General features: G+C 38.9%; 1 protein-coding gene across 1 annotated transcript; it reads right to left on the bottom strand.

Annotated features, from left to right (window-relative positions):
• Nucleotides 1-708: 708 nt before the first annotated feature.
• Nucleotides 709-9,116, bottom strand: MARCOL (MARCO like). Its single transcript, XM_038530579.1, has 4 exons — nt 8,635-9,116; nt 4,103-4,824; nt 1,874-1,995; nt 709-916 (listed from the first exon to the last, which is right to left on the bottom strand). Exons 1-4 carry the CDS (start codon nt 8,681-8,683, stop codon nt 871-873), a joined length of 939 nt encoding a protein of 312 aa, XP_038386507.1. The 5' UTR covers nt 8,684-9,116; the 3' UTR covers nt 709-870.
• Nucleotides 9,117-17,257: the final 8,141 nt, after the last annotated feature.

Below are 17,257 nucleotides of genomic sequence, written 5' to 3'. Positions count from 1 at the left end.
CAGCCCCTGTGTCTTTCTGACCTTATCTTTCCATGACCCCTTAATGGGTTGTTAACTTTTATGCAGCTGGCTCAATCACTTCTCATCAGCTGCGCCAAGACTGCAGGCCTTGTCTGATAGGCTTTTATCCTACCCTGTCATTCGCCCCCAGATAGCTCCGATTGTGCAGCCCTGAGAAATAGAAAGCTTCAGCTAGTTGGGAGTGGTAGAGTTGATACTGTACAAGGTAATCTTCGGTGGCAGTGGGGACTGGGACTCTTCAGGACAATGTATAGGGATAATGTAGATCAATGGATCACATTGAAATCTCTGCCAATCTTTGGGATTTTTCTAGTGTATCTGTAATTTGAGCTATTCTCAGGAGACTTGATCAGGGAGTAGTGGTGTCAGTAGGGAAGACCGAACCATTTATAAATAAGTCAGGGGGGATATAATCTAGACAGCTAAATGTATTTACCTAATCCTAGACCATTTCTTATCTAAGGAGACTCTGGCTAAAATTTCTATCTCTATCCCTTGAAAATCAATGCCATTAATTGTTTGAAGTGTTCATAAACACTGACCTAGAACTCAGTACTACTTTTTAAGAATTTCACCTATTTTTCTCACCCTAATGCTCTGTGTCAGGCAAAAATCAATCTGTGTTCTATATCCATGAATTTGGGAAAGTCTAGAAAATAAATGATCCCAGAAATCAGAAGCAACTCTGGAACTGACTTTATTTGTAGTGGAACAACCTTGAAAATAATGAAGGATCCATCCTATTGGCAAGACTTTTGCTGACCTCAGCAGAACGCCCAAGGAAACCCATTGTTTAAGGAGAAGTGAAAGTAGATTTTGAGGTTCCAGGCAATTCGGTTGCTGTCAAAGCTAGCATTTCCCTTCATAGTTCAGACTCAGTTTTCCATTACTCATCCTGAAAATGAGATAATGAAAGAAATTAAGGATCAAGAAACTGTGGCACCAACACAGAGAGAAAATGAGATTATTTAAAAATCACATGGGAAAGAGCAAGTTGGGGCTTTGGCTGGCCTGTTTCATACTGACTGCTTTGAGAAATTGTGACTGTGTGCCAGGTGTTCCTTGTCCCTGGGCTAGCTGTCTTAGGTATAAAATGAGAGAAGGGGCATCTTATGTTTCTTCCCGCTCCAATTTTTATTGCTCTAGGGCACACTGACCTTTAACATTTATTTATTTCTGCATGAACAATTTATTCAGCCTTCATAAGTAATTCAACGACCAAAAACAAGAGAGGTGTAATTTTTACCTCATTACTATCTTTGCGGCCCTTCATTAATTTTGAAAGCTGAGACATGTAACTCTTTCTGAGTCCCATGTTCTAATTTTAAACTGCCTTAGGATCATTGTATTTCTTGTGGATGAACAAGAAGGCAACCTTGAAATGTTTGCCTGGCTCACCAAATCCATTCTTCAATATTGTTATTTAAATTTAAGATACATTTTAATAGGCTGAATTAATCTATGGGGTTCGTAGCTGTGTTTATCCTCTGATACATTTTGTTTGCTGTCTTCAACTGCAAAAAGGAAAGCTTTGTGGAAGCAGGAAGCAATTCTGTGTGTTTTGCTCACCTCCTCACCTCCACACATGCAATGCCTGGTTTATAGTGGAAGTTTAATGAATATGTGACTCAATGACTCAATAATAAATTTATTCCTACTTAAAAAGCTGAATGTATCACATTCTCTCAGAAAATGCCTGAATTTACTGTTCAGGGTTAATACTGGTCATGTGTCCTTTGACAAACACCCAAGGTGCTATTGAGAAAACTACAGAGAAACAGAGAAAAATGTTCTTCAACTCCTTTTGGATCAGAATCATACTTCCTGATACAAAGACACAGCGTCAGCTTACCTTTTGGCTTCATTGAATACACAACGATTCCCATAGGTTTTTCCATCAGAACCACAGACTGGCTTGTAGATAGACTGACATTTTGTATGTCCAGTTGGGTTCTTGCTGCTGGTTTTGTCAGTCTGCAGTAATGTGAAAGACCATTAGGCACATAAAGGGAATTCAGTTTAATTCTCAGAATTATAATAAAACTAAGAGTTATTGCTCAAAATTATTGATTAAGCATTGCATTAAGCCAATCATTTTGTGAATCCGTTTATTTTAAACTACACAACAATCCTGAAAAAAAATGTGTAGGGTTAGCTCTATTGTATCATTGCAGGCATATAGTATATTTATGTGAAAAGCCCAAGACCAGATATGGATAAATACCCAAGCTGGGTTTCAAACCCTGAATTATGGGACTCTAGAACCCCTGCCCTCATTACATGTGAGACTGCCTCCACATTAATTCTTTGTAGACAAATCTTCCCCTCATTGAGAAAACAATAATTATGGAAAAGACATTATGACTCCGGGATCATGCCCTGAGCAGAAGGCAGATGCTCAACTGCTGAGCCACCCAGGCTTCCCAATTATATATTTTTATAGATTTATTGTATATATATATATAAGAAGAGAGAGAGTGTGGGTGAGAGAGGGCTGGTGGGAGGGGCAGAGGGAGAGACTCTTTAGCTGATTCACCATGAGGGGGTCACAGACCCTGAGACCACAACCTGAGCCAAAATCAAGAGTCACTGGATGGACTGACACACAGCTGCCCCCAAAGAGGCCATGATTTACCAAACCTTTCTTTTTTCTTGTCTCACAAAAGGAAATGAGGCAGCAGGTAGTAGGATTGTGCAGACTTAAGTACTACCTGAGGCAGTTGCTTAGAGTCGACTTAGAGAATGACACACATCTGTGAGCACAAAGGAGCTCTGACAGCAGATGAGAACAGAGACACTGACTGAAGTTGTGAGGATCTTCGACAGGAGGCTTAGTTTTCTTAGGACCAAGGAAGCTGGACAAAAAAAAGCTCAGTCTTTCCTGTTGGTCGACACTACCACCGTTTCATAGCACTGCCTTACTTTCCTTCCACATAGTCTGTGAAATGGACAGGGTTGTCTCACATGTTTCTGAAGAGCTTCCTGAGAAAGCTTTGAAGTAGGCCCCTAAACACTTGGAAACATGCTGGAGGAGGCAGTAAGCTGTGGACGGCAGAACCCCGTCCCTGGGAGACCACTACTTCATGTCCACCTAGACATAAGGATGGAGAGGGACACGCAATTTTCATTTGAAAGGGAGCCAAGTGAGGGGTGACAAATCTGAGGTAAAAAAATGAAGTTCCCGTGAAGATAATGAGGTGGAGGGAGTGTCCTACAAATCTGTTCCGGATTAGCAGGTGCAGTGCCCAGGATCACTGTTACATGGCAGTTGGGAGACAGAGAGACTGGCGAGTGAAGGCAAAGCGCAGCAGGACTCAAAGGGAACACGGGAGTCCTGGATGTGCAGCTGTTTGCAACAATGTCTCCCACACATCACCTTTTCACTCATCTGACAAGAGGTTCGAGAGAACCTATTAGTTGTTCTAGAATCTGGGGACCCAGATTTCCAAAGAACTGGCACTTTCTTTAGAGGAGTTCATGATCCAACTGAACATACAATCAAGTACAGAGCAACATTCTATGAGAGAGGGTATCACCAGTATTAGGAATACATTTGTGGAAAATAAAGGAACGTGTAAAAGTGGATGATGTGTGACCAGAGTGACGTGAAATGTCCGATCATATCCAATGATTACGAAATCCTCAATGCCATGCTCAGGAGTTTGGGTCCTATCTTCTAGGTATGGTGCCACTGAAGAATTTCCAGCGGGGCGGTGATGGATCAGATCAGATTTGTGATTTAGAAATAGCACTTGAGGGGCTTGTAGATTATGGATGGGATGGAGATGGGCATGAATGTTAAATGTGGCGGGGATGGGGACTCTGTTCAGGAAGGTCTCACCTAGTCCAGTATCGGGAGAAGGGCTGGAGTGGAAGATGGTAGAAGGGAATGGGAAGTGGAATGGAAGAGCACGACACTCATTAATGACCGTCGGTGTATCTGAAAACGACCATCTCCGGGTTCCTCCTCATTTGTTGGATCATCATCACCACCAGTCGTTATTACTACAGTATGTTCTGTTAACTATTTCAAGTCTTGGAACATAAAATGGCAGAGGGGGAAAAAGAGATGAACACTAACCTGAATGTCCGTTATACTGGCACTCAAAGGGTTGCCTACAGTTTTTCTTTCTTCTTGATTATAAAAAGACCTTGATTTCCCTTGTTGGCTATACCATCCTGGTCTTCCTTGCTGTCTAGATGACATTGAACCCCCTTGCTGGCTTGATGACACTGGCTTCCCTTGCTGGCTAGATGACCCTGAACCCCCTTGCTGGCCAGATGATCCTGGCTTCCCTTGCTGGCTAGACGACCCTGAACCCCCTTGCTGGCCAGATGATTCTGGCTTCCCTTGCTGGCTGGATGACCCTGGATGCCAACCCTGGCTAGATGACCCTGAACCACCTGGCTGGCCAGATGACCCTGGCTTCATTTTCTGACTAGATGGCCCTGGATCCCTTTGCTGGCTAGATGATCCAGGTCTTCCTTGTTTATTAGAAGCTTCGGCATTCCCTTTTTGATTACAGTCCCTTGAATTCTCTTGCAGACTCCCAGGCTGATTGAGAACTCCTGGCCTTTCTTGCTGATTAAAATTTCCTTGTTTTCCTGGCTGATTAGAATACTCTGGTCGTCCTTGCAGGCTAAATGTCACTTGTTTTCCTTCTGTGTTGCCACCTCCTTGCTGATTAGATGCCTGCTGTTCTCTTTGATGGTTAGCTTCATTTTTTCTCTCTAGAATAAATGCAGGCTCTGGACCTTCTTGTGGTTTAAAAACACTGGATTTCCAAGTCTGGGTTGAAGTCACTGGAATGATACCATAAGCACAAAAATAAAGTTATCTATATTTAAGAATTTAAAGTTAACAGCATTCATCCCCAGAAATAGTATGTATTTCATGCCTCTTTGATTTGTTTTTAACAAAACCTCAAGACAGAAGCTTTGCATAACTTCTCATAACCTTAATGTTTGGTTCTTGCATTTTTTACCTAACTGTATCACCTGGTTCCTAAGAATCATGGGGTCAAACCAGCCTGCCCCATTTCTAAATCAAAGTTTGATTTACTTGAGCTGAATTATTTTCCCTTATACTACTCCAAATTTTTATTTTTTGTGACTATTTCTTAATTCCTATGTTTCATAACTTATCTACTCTGTTTCTCAAATTTGTTCTGGAAGTTTATCCATCAGTATATACATATATAGTTATCTCATATATATATATACATATATACACATACATTTATACATATATGATTTATTCAAATTCTATTCCAAAATAAGCAGGGTTTAGCCAACGATCCATAAGTGAATGGAATGGTTTTATAGCTGTTGATGCTATGGAATTCTGGTGGGTCTTACGTTTCATGTCCTTGGTTTGGTACGAGGGTTCCTTTTTGGCTTCCTCACTTTTTCTGTTTAATGATTATGCATTTACCCTCACTTTCTCAATTTGAGGCTTCCTCAAAGTTGTTTTCAGGCTCGCATTGTTTTTCTTCACAGGCTTCCTTGGTAATTTTTTTCAATTTTTACAACCTGAAATCATTGTGGTATGGATGGTTCCAGGCAATACCTGAGATTCACTTGTATTAGCAATAGGCCCACTTTATATTTCCGCAAGTACACATACTTGTGCCTTCCAGTAAAGTTAACAGAAGTCAAACGCCTCGTTAATTGTTACCCATTGAGCATGCTTGCTATGGTATACTTTATTACTGGTGGTCAAGGTCTTAGGCCCGGCTCAGGAGCTTGGCACTCAGTAACCTGGCTTACTAACTGTGCATAGCGTGGGGTGGGGTCTGTGGGTATGATCTAGCCATTCTTTCAATTTACCAAGAAGCCTATTTGAAGAGTCCATTACTGTGCCAGAACTACAGTAAGATCTAGACATACAACATTATTACAGTGAGATCTAGACACACAATATGACATTATTATTCTGGCCCCAAGAAGCTTGAAAGCTTCTTGCTTTCAAGAAGTGGGTGCAAACAAGCACACAGGCATTTATAGTAGTACGATCAAAGTGAAAATGTGAGAAGTAAATTAGACAACAGACCCAGACTCAAGATAACAGACAGTAGTGCATCATCTCTCCTTGTTGGAGGAAGTGACACATAAGAAGAGAAGGCTCTAGCCAGAAAAAATGGGTAAGAAACTAATCATGTTCAGCAGAGAGATGAGTATATGCATGAGTTATGAGAACCAAACAGTGTTCCTTAGCAGGCACTAACTTGGAGAAGAAATCCATTAGAATAAAGAGTTGGATGGAAATAAATCCAACCAGCTGGGCTGTCTGGGTGGCTCAGTTGGTTAATGTACTTCCTTAGGCTCAGGTAATCATCCTGAGATCCTCGGTGAGTCCAGTGTTGGGGGCCCTACTCAGTGGGGTGTCTGCTTCTCTGTCCCTCCCCTGGCTCATGCTCACTTTCTCTTGCTCATTCACTCACTCTCTGCCTCAAATAAATAAAATCTTTTTTTTAATGTAATATTTTTACTTTATTTGCTTTTTATATGTGTAATCCAATGTTTTAGAATTATGTAATATTTGAAGATATATATTTTTAAGATTTTATTGATTTATTCATGAGAGACAGAGAGAGGGAAAGATAGAGACATAGGCAGAGGAAGAAGCAGGCTCCATGGAGGGAGTCCAATGTGGGACTCGATCCTAGGACCCCGGGATCACGCCCTAGCTGAAGGCAGGTGCTCACCTGCTGAGCCATCCAGACGTCCCATAAATAAAATCTTAAAAATCTTAAAAGGATGATCTATTTTCTTGTTAATTATGTTTGCTTAATAGGTCATACAAGCAAATACCTCAAATTTTAAAGATACAAAAGGATGAATAGTTTAAAGTCACTTTCTGTTTCTCTCCCTTCTCAAACCCCTTTGCACACAGTTACATTTACCCAGTTTTTCTGTATTAGCCAAGAGATGTCTTATGTATTTACGAATACATTGGGATATATTTTCCACATAATTAGTAGCACATTGTACACTGCTCTACTCCTTAGTTTCTCTCTGCACAGTATAGTGAGTCTTTTCTTTATCAGTACTATAGAGCATCTGTATGATTTTCCCCAAGAGCTACACACTATTTCATTTATTACATTTAGCACAATTTATTTAGATGGCCTTCTAGCAATGAGAGGCTATTGTGTTTCCTCTTTGTAGTACAAACAATGGTATAATGGATTCTGAGCAGTATAGCATTGCTCACATGGTTAAATTTGTAAAATAAAAACTGGGGGTGGAATTTTTAAGTAAAAAAGAGATATTAGAATGTGGTTTAATCATTTTTTGAAGTTAAACTTTTGTAAAATAATTAACCTCAGTCTTTTTTTTTTTTAATTTTGCTTTTCTGATTTTACACACCAAATATACTCTTGGCATTGATTTATGCTGCAGTAGGAATTCCTGATTCCCCTCTCTCCCTTTTTTTTTTTTTTTTTAAAGATTTTAGTTTTATTTGACAGAGATGAGAAAGAGAGAGAGCAGAGAGCACAAACAGGGGGAGCATCAGGCTGAGGGAGAGGGAAAAGCAGTGTCCCTACCAAACAGGGAGCCTTAGGCTAGGATCGCAGACCTTGGGTCATGATCTGAGCTGAAGGCAGATGATAAGCGATTAACCTACTGAGCCTCCCAGGCACCCCTCTGATTGCTCTTTTTCCTTCACCCTTCAAATCCATAGAGCCACTGCATCTGGCTTTAATATACTTTCTTTAACAACAAATGTCTGCTCAGTACCTACTCACTGTCATCCAGCAAGGTGGTGTACAAAGGTATATGGTACCTGTCATTATAAAACATTTATGTTCTAGGAAGGGTTTTTGTCTATATGCATTTTTCTCTGAAGCATACATAATAATAAATATATGTGTAATATATCCATTTTCTCTGACACATATATTATAAAAATCTAGAATATCTGTGTCATTTATCACCTAGAGAAATTGACAGCCCAGGCTGGACATTTCAGCTTTGAACACAGACCACCCAATTGCATTCAGGTAAGGAATGGAGAGAAGTATGCCGGGTGACAGCTGTAGACAACTCAGGTAATGGTGGCTAAGCAGTGTATATGTGATTCTTTCGACAGACGGCAGGAATGCATATTTGTTTGCATTTTATAACAGAGAAAATCGAGATAAAAAATGGAGTTGCTTATGTTAGTAAATTGAACACCAATAAAAAATAAATTAAAAAAAAATGGAGTTGCCTAAAATAACATAAACAAGAAACTAAAAACCCAGAGTTTGAACCCATTTCTTTGTTACCACACAGCCCCAGATCATCCAACACAAAACCCTATTTTCTTTTTATCAACATGGCTTGAGAGTATTCCCAAACTCTCATAATCCTTTTAGACTGCATTTTCTTCTCAGTGTAACGTGTTGCTTTCCCCTTTCCCCTGCGTCTGCAGCAGCACCAGATAATGCTGTGTTCTTTCACCTGGTCCTTACCTTTATGCCTTCGGCGGGTATTTATGCTGTTTGAAATGACACTCTTCTTTTCTCTGTCTGTTAGAGATTTGTCATTTTAACGTTCTCTGACAAAGTATTACTAATAACTCAACATTCCTATGGAAGGAAAGTCATCAAAAGTAACTTTTCTTACCTGAGAACATGGCCGCGAACACAAAGGGAAGGAAAATGGAAGCCTTCATGTCAGACTCTGTTGTTTCAGACTTGCTTGTTGGGTGGAGTGAAGGGTAACTCTTCAGTAGATGCTTTCTGAAGAAATCATCCTGATCACCACCATATTATATATTTGAAAAATCCTCCACCCTAATTGCTAAACACTGTCACTTTGTTTAAAAAAATTATAGAGTAATTTTCACAAACTGGAAGGTGTTACTTCCTGAGTGGATTGCCATTTTTAAAACTAGTTTCACACCCCAACTCCCATAAATATCCAAAATTTAATATGCTTCTATCAGACACATATCTTACAGAAAAGAAAAAAAATCGTGGAATCCATCAGGGAGAGTGGTAAATTCAGTGTTCAGGTTTTTTTTTTATTGTTAAGAGGTGATTTATCTTTTGTCAGTACTCTTACTGACCTTGCAAGTTTGTATATCCAAACAGAGATTCCCATGACATTTTCCTACAAATAAATGATGTGCCAATTATTTACCTCAAATTATATTTTAAAAGCTAGTAAAAAATGCATGAGGCATGGGTCATTAATAAGTGATGAGTGCGTCCAGCGGGGAACAATGATGTATAATGTATTTTTTATGAGGGAACAAAACACAAGAGACCTTATGTTTGAGAATAACATTACACCATTGACCTTCTTGCCTCAAGCTATTATGCCACACAGAAGCTTATGTGAAAATCACCTTGGGATTTCTAGACGGTCATAAACTCAATATTATAAAAACAGTGGAATATTGTGCTCAAAGGTGGGTGACCTATTTAAGAAAATTTGAATTAATTGAGGCTTGTCTAAAGGAAAATGACCTGGATAAAGTGAGGTCTAGAAAATATAGCAGAAGGTTGGTTGATTGTAGTAGAAAATATAGGCTTGAGTATAGACAGACTTAGGAGTGATGTTGCCATTGGATTCATCATGTAAAAGGCATTGGCACGGAGGAGAAAGGTATTATTTGATCTGTGTAGTTCCAGGTAGCAGAACTTGTTCCAATATAAGGAAGTGCAGGATAAACATTCTTGAAGTCTAAAGACAATTTCAGCTCTGGGAAGGGAGTGAAGTAGGCGATTCTTACAATTACCTCTAATTTTAAAAAGTCCTCAGATTTAGTGGTTCTGGATAGTGCTTGATTTTCATTTCAGCTTCTTTAGAAGGGCAGTTTTGAAAATAATGAGTGATTTCTTTTAACCAGGTCAGCAATTTTAGGGCATCAAAAAGGACAAGTTTTAAATTTTTCTATAGTAAAAAGGCAACTTTGTTTTGTCCTTTCGCAGTTATTCTCTGTACTGACTGGGATTCATATGAACATCAGAACAGGCTCAGTGAGCCAGAAGGCCTGATTATGTAGATACATATGTGTGTGTGTATATTTCTCCCATATAATAAACCCCATATTATTAACCTATTTAAATATACTTAAAGACCAGATAATTTTAACCAGAGTTTCATTATGAAAATTTCCAAAATCCAACCAAGTTGAAAGAATTATGCAGTGAAAACCCATAAACACACCACCAGGATCTTCAATTAATATTTTGCTACATTTGCTTTACCATATATTGATCAAAATGAATAAATCTGATGCAAGTTATTTTCATATCCAGATACTCACATAGAAGCCTCAATTCAGTGAATTCCAAAATATCAACAAATGGACCATAATAGCTGCATTTGCATTTTGCCTAAACAATTGTTTTGTACATACTCAGTGCCCTGGGCTAGGTCACCTATGCTTTTCTCCTAGCTCAGGGTTAAACACATTTCAAAATAGCATATGTAAATAACAAATATCATGAAATGCTTTTGCATGTGAGGACCTCACACTGAGAAGATGAAGTCTCATGAAGCCTCTGCTCTGGGGTCTCAGAGACTGTCTCCCGAACTTGTAGAAGGTATTGCTGAGTAAAGCAGTGCTTTCTCTATTATCTTTTCTCTATATCACTGTTCTCCAAGCCATACCAAAGCGTGTTTTCTTTTTTTTTTTTTAATTTCTTTCTTTTATTTATTTTTTATTTTTATTTATTTTTTATTGGAGTTCAATTTGCCAACGTATAGCATAACACCCAGTGCTCATCTCGCCAAGTGCCCCCCTCAGTGCCCATCACCCAGTCACCCCAACCCCCCCGCCCACTTCCCCGTCCACTACCCCTTGTTCATTTCCCAGAGTTAGGTGTCTCTCATGTTTTGTCACCCTCACTGATATTTTCACTCATTTTCTCTCCTTTCCCTTTATTCCCTTTCACTAATCTTTATATTCCCCAGATGGATGAGACCATATAGTGTTTGTCCTTTTCCGATTGGCTTTTTTCACTCAGTACAATACCCTCCAGGTCCCTCCACGTGAAGCAAATAGTGGGTATTTGTCGTTTCTAATGGCTGAGTAATATTCCATTGTATACATATACCACATCTTCCCAAAGGGTGTTTGCAGTAATTACTTTTAATCCTCTAATTTTCTTTTTTATTCTTTTAAGATTTTATTTTATGTTATTTTATTTTTTGAAAGAGAGAGAGATAGAGCGCATGTGAGCCTGGGGGATGGAGGAGCAGTGGGAGATGGAGAAGCAGACTCCCTGCTGAGCAGGGAGCCCTTCATGAGGCTGGATCCCAGGACCCTGAGATCATAACCAGAGCTAAGGCAGAGGTGCCCCTAATCCTCTAATTTTCTTAAATGGAACATTTAACCTCTTCTTTAGTGATGGGAATCCTCCCACCTTGACAATTGTCTCCCATTGTCATCTTCACATTTGGGTCTTGGAATATTCTGTCTTAGATTAGGCTCTCTGAGAGAGAGTATGTCAGGTTTTGTTCTTTGCACCCCATGTATGTACAAGATGGAAGGCATCAGCTCCATAGCATTCGCTAAGATATTCAGACATGGACACAAATAGGTTGAACTGAATCCAGCAGATGATTTGAATATTTGGTCTGGTTTTTGAAATATAATTCATATTGCCTGAAAGACATAATGTCTCTTAAATTCAGTGCCATGTTGCTAAAACTGTCAGAGGGAGACTTGCCAGTTGGTTACCAAGTCTCATTAAATACTTCACAATATTAAGAAAAAGGCCAAAGGTCAAGCACTAGATAATCACTATTTAACTGGAGGTCCTTTTGCCATTTCTCAGTTGACTTATTAATTGATCAATTCACCCAATCTTCACCCACATAGAGGCATTAGTTTCAGAACACAGCGTCCTGTAGGGTAGGAGATGCTTGAGATAGAATCTTGGATAACCTCTCTGCTTTGGGTGTCAGTTTCCTCCCTCAGCACACAAAGTTTTGCTACAAACTGAAATTCAAATATATTTAATTTCATCATTATTTCTTGAGATGATGCATATATCTGACACACACACTAAAATGTTCCATTAATGTCAGCTCTTGTTATTATATCCATGGGCGTATTTGAGATTAGAAACATGACTCTCCCATGTTTTGTTTATTATATAATAGCCACAGAGTGTAACTGGTCACATTTATGTGTGTATGTATTATGAGTCTATGTGGCCACTTATAGTCTGTAGCAGATTAGATATAGACAGCCTGTGACATTTGATGCCATCACATACTTGAGGCTGCTTTCTAGACTCTTTTGTTAAAAGACTCAGAGATCTTGAAATTGTGAGACCTCATAGTTTGCCACAAGAGAGAAAACAGATTGCCCAAGGACATAAAGTTTGCTTGTTCAAGATCATCTCTGTCACATTAGTATACTGATTTGCTGGTCCAAATATTTTACTTCCAGCTTGTATACCCTCTATTAAAAATAATAAATATTTACTTAAACATCCAGGACCATATGCTGTGTCAAGTGCTTTACATGAATTATCCCATTCAATTCTTTTTAGAAATCTTATTTAAATTCAATTTGCCAGCATGTGGTATATAATTCAATTCTTAAAACAACCTATTTTATAGATATTGTCTTCATTTCTCCAATGAAAAATAGAGATTGTCACAGAATTTTATTGTGACAGAGTCTATATTCTACATTTTATCTCTTAATTTCTATAAAATATCTTCTGCCTGTAATAAACTCAAACAATACAATCAGCTCTTCATCTCCATCAGATGGGTGGCATCTGATGCCACCCACAATGGTGGAATTTGGAATTCCCCAAATTCCACAATGGTGTTGTGTGACACTGCAGAGTATCTTGGGGAGTCCTTGAATATCTCATAACTAGCATTGCAGTTTTAGCAATCATAATTAAAATATGCAGGTCTATTTATTTCCTTCGATTTTTATTGGTACCTTGGAATACTTTAGACACTAACTTGTTAATAAGTCCATGGAAAGAATATTTATACAGTTCCTACATTAAGGGACAGGTTGCCTGAGTTTGATTTCTGTTTCTGTCTCTTATTAACTTGGTGACTGATCACGTGTTTCCGTGCTTCGGATCCCTCTTATGTAAGATAAATGTAATTACAATGCCTATCTCATTGGGTTCTTGTGAATATTTAATAAAATAATACATGTAAAGCCCTTAGAACAATGTCTGACACAGGGAAAGCACTCAAACACTGGTAGCTATAATCTTTTTTTTAAATTTAGATTTGTGCTTTGGTCACTAGTGGAAGTTGATACTCTTGCAAGAAGGGATTTAAAATAAAGCCTGCTAAGGTAGCTGATGATATTCTATTGAAAGAAGGTAAGACTGGGAGTTATTTGAAAGAAGAGAATGTGGGAAGGGAAGCACAAGTTGTGTGTGTGCGTTGTGTGTGCCTGTGTGTGTGCCTGGATGCGTGTGTGCATGTGCGTGTACGCCCATGTGCATGTGTTATAAAAAGGTGGTTGGGAAGCCATTTTTTAAATTAATTATTTTTTTATTGGAGTTCGATTTGCCAACATATATCACCCAGTGCTCATCCCATCAAGTGCCTCCCTTAGTGCCCATCACCCAGTTACCCCCCACCCCCCACCCACCTCCCTTTCCACCACCCCTTGTTCGTTTCCCAGAGTTAGGAGTCTCTCATGTTCTGTCTCCCTCTCTGATATTTCCCACTCATTTTCTCTCCTTTCCCCTTTATTCCCTTTCACTATTTTTTTATATTCCCCAAATGAATGAAACCATATAATGATTGTCCTTCTCCCATTGACTTATTTCACTCAGCATAATACCCTCCAGTTCCATCAACATCAAAGCAAATGGTGGGTATTTGTCGTTTCTAATGGTTGAGGAATATCCCATTGTATACATAGACCACAGCTTTTTTATCCATTCATCTTTCGATGGACACCGAGGCTCCTTCCACAGTTTGGCTATTGTGGACATTGCTGCTATAAACATTGGGATGTAGGTGTCCCGGGATTTCACTGTATCTGTATCTTTGGGGTAAATCCCAGCAGTGCAATTGCTGGGTCGTAGGGGAAACCACTTTTTGCGTGTGGTTTCAAAGCAGAAGTATTACCACTTGGTGGAAGTAATAAAGAGGCAAAAACTAACTTGCTATAAAGAAGTTGTTCTTGGAAGGGCCTGGCTGGCTTAGTTGGTTAAGCGTCGGACTCTTGATTTTGGCTCAGGTCATGATCTCAGGGTCATGAGATCGAGCCCCATGTTGGGCTCTGCCCTCAGCCCAGAATTGGCTTGTCCGTCTTCCTCTGCTCTTCCTCACACTCCCTGTCTCTGTCTCAAATAATAAATAAATAAAATCTAAAAAAAGAAAAAGAAATTATTCTTTGTTGATGGAATGGCCTGCTTCTTTAGGTTGTGGATCTTTCAAAACCAAGGGTACTTGATAAAGTGCTCAAAACTGTTGTGCTTTAAAGAGAGATACACCGCTCATAATGCCATCAGGAGCCAGGGCTAATGAGAACGAGTGAAGCTGGTCCTGGGGCCCTTGTGGGAACCACTCACCCGAAGACTCAGAAATTTGCCATTGTTACTAAGGAGCATGGGTACTACGTCAGCAGATCCTCTCACTTGTCCAGAGTTTCTAGAAATCCAGTTTTTTATGTGAACTTTTCAATTTTTAAATATTGGCATCTATGAAAAGAAGTGACTGTGTGTGGGCTAAGAATATCCCTAAGCCACATCCAGCTGGTTGCCATTTGTTGGAGATCTCTGTGTTAGTAGCAGTATGCTAAAAAGTATGTAACCCTACAGTTCTCTGAGTGCTGACCTCATTTTTTCCACATACTCAATTTGAGACTTTGGAAATAGCCTTCTCAAAGATACCATTTTTTCACAATGTTTCTGGATTCTTTTCTTCTGCTTTTCCATTTTTTCCTTCCCTCCTTCCTTCCTTCTTTCCTCCCTTCCTTCCTTCTTTCCTTCCCTTAGACTTCTAAGCACCTACAACATGCCAATAAACCTATGCTTTCAAGGGTTTTCACGTTTACCACACATAGAAGCTCATACTATCTTCTGTACATCATGTAGTACTGCAGTAAACTGAAAAATCTGATAAAACCAGAGACATCTAGCCTACAGGCTTCAGCTGTTCCAGAACCTATTCAGCTGTTCCAAAGACTGAAGCAACGAACCTTCTGTCTCATTTGGTACTTCTTCTTGTCTCCGCCAACAAGCTGAGAAGCTCTAAAACAAACTCTATGTGTCTGTTAGGGCAAAATATTTCCTCCACTATATTATTTACTAAGGAATGCTAATCTGGTACAGATAATATATATTTTCTTGGACTTACCTTTGCTACCCTCGAGTTCATCTGGATAAATCTGAAGACTTGAGATTCAAAGCACTGATTCGAGAATTCTGGGTTTGAGAAACATAGTAATAGTCTATGTCCCAAGTTTGTTTCCAGGTGGTATTTTTCCATACTAACTAAATCAAACTAGCTGGTCTAAGTAAATCAGGTGGTCTAAGTAAATCAGGTGATCTAACTAAATCAAACAGGTGGCCCCACTGCTATCTAAAAAGAACATCCATGTCGAAAGTCTGCCAAAATAACTTCATTGAAACTGTTGTCTTTTATGCATGATAACAGGTGGGAAATAACCCCGCAAAGGGTGTTGAGTGACAGGGACAAAATCATCTGGCCCAAAAGACAAACTGAGTGCACCTCTAGCCTTGCAGTGTCAGGAATCAACATTTCCCATTGTGTTGGAAACCAAGCTCTCCGTTTTTTTTTCCTGAAAGAAAAGAGATGGTGCTCAGAATGAAAACAGTGGAAATGGGTTAAGCCTAAGCTGGATGAACGGGGAAAGGGTACTTCTTTTTAGGTCTGTTTGGGGATAATTACACTGTCTTATTCTAAATAAGAGTTATCTGCACAATACCTAGTACAGTAAAGACATAGTGAGTACGTTCCTAGACCCATACTCTGCTGGCCCCAATTAAGTGCGCTGCTCAAGTAGCTGTTTCCATGTGCTTACATAGCTGCTTTGCAGAATTCACAGCCGTTGCGGTAAGTTTGCCCATCAGAACCACACACCGGTTTGTGGATCTTGGGACAGGGTTTCCCACCTGTAGCTGATTTCTCATAGTTCCTGCAAAAAGCCTGTAATTTAAATGAGGTTCTTTTTTATTTACTTCATGGACAATAGCATTGACATCATTAGTTCTCCTGAGGAATGAAAAGATACGCTAAATTTATGCTTAGAAATTCTTTTTTTTAAAAAATATTTTATTTATTTATTCATGAGAGATAGAGAGAGAGAGAGAGAGAAGCAGGCCCCATGCAGGGAGTCTGACGTGGGACTCGATCCCAGGACTCCAGGATCATGCCCTGGGCAGAAGGCAGACACTTAACCTCTGAGCCGCCAGGCGTCCCTAGAAATTCTTTTAAAAAGCACACATTTTATTGTTACAATGAAGATGTATGTTAAAATAAAAAGTAATAAAAGTTACATGTAGTCTTAGCCCAGAGATGTCCTTTGTGAGCATTTGGTTTTCTTTCTATTTCTTCTCTATGTATTTTATTTCCAGTTTTATATTAAAAATAGAATCACACTGTGCATATGTCTATTTATTCTTCGTCATTTATCTTTTCTGTACCATTATGCACATCCCCGAAAGAAGGATTTTTTGTTGAAATACTCCATCATAAAGATGTTAAATGATTTGTTTTACTAATACCTCATTATTGTATATTTCTTCTTTCAGACATTGAGTTGAAATCACCATTTTGTGTATAAAATACTTGTACATATTCTGATTACTTTCTTAGGGTATGCTCTTGTGAGAATTGCTATCTCTAAGGTTCTAATTTTTAATGCTTTCAATACTGATTGTCAAACTGCTTTATCATAAGTGTGTATCCAAATATGCATAAGAGATAAACGTAAGTTCTTTATCTCTTTCTTGGAATTTCTGGAGAAATTTGTCTATACTCCTCTTTTATAAGGTATTCCTTAATACAGCTAAAAGTGCCTCGAGATAATAAGCCATATCATGTTCATCTTCTTATGCATTTCCTAGGAAAGGAGAAGGTAAAAGTCAAATATTGAAAAATATTTCTTAAATGAATGGGAAAAGAGCAGAGAATTTAGAAGATAGTTTGTTACTGAAGGTTGATATCAAATAATGTGTTTTTTTTTCAAAAAAATTTTTTTCTGGATGTAAACTCCTTGAAGAAAGGGATAAAAGAATATGTGCATTATATAATCATGTTCTATCAT

Source organism: Canis lupus, chromosome 2, assembly GCF_011100685.1.
Source record: "Canis lupus familiaris isolate Mischka breed German Shepherd chromosome 2, alternate assembly UU_Cfam_GSD_1.0, whole genome shotgun sequence".
Lineage (NCBI taxonomy): Eukaryota > Metazoa > Chordata > Mammalia > Carnivora > Canidae > Canis > Canis lupus.
The sequence above is the reverse complement of the archived record's forward strand: the minus strand, read 5'-3'. Positions and strand labels throughout refer to the sequence as shown.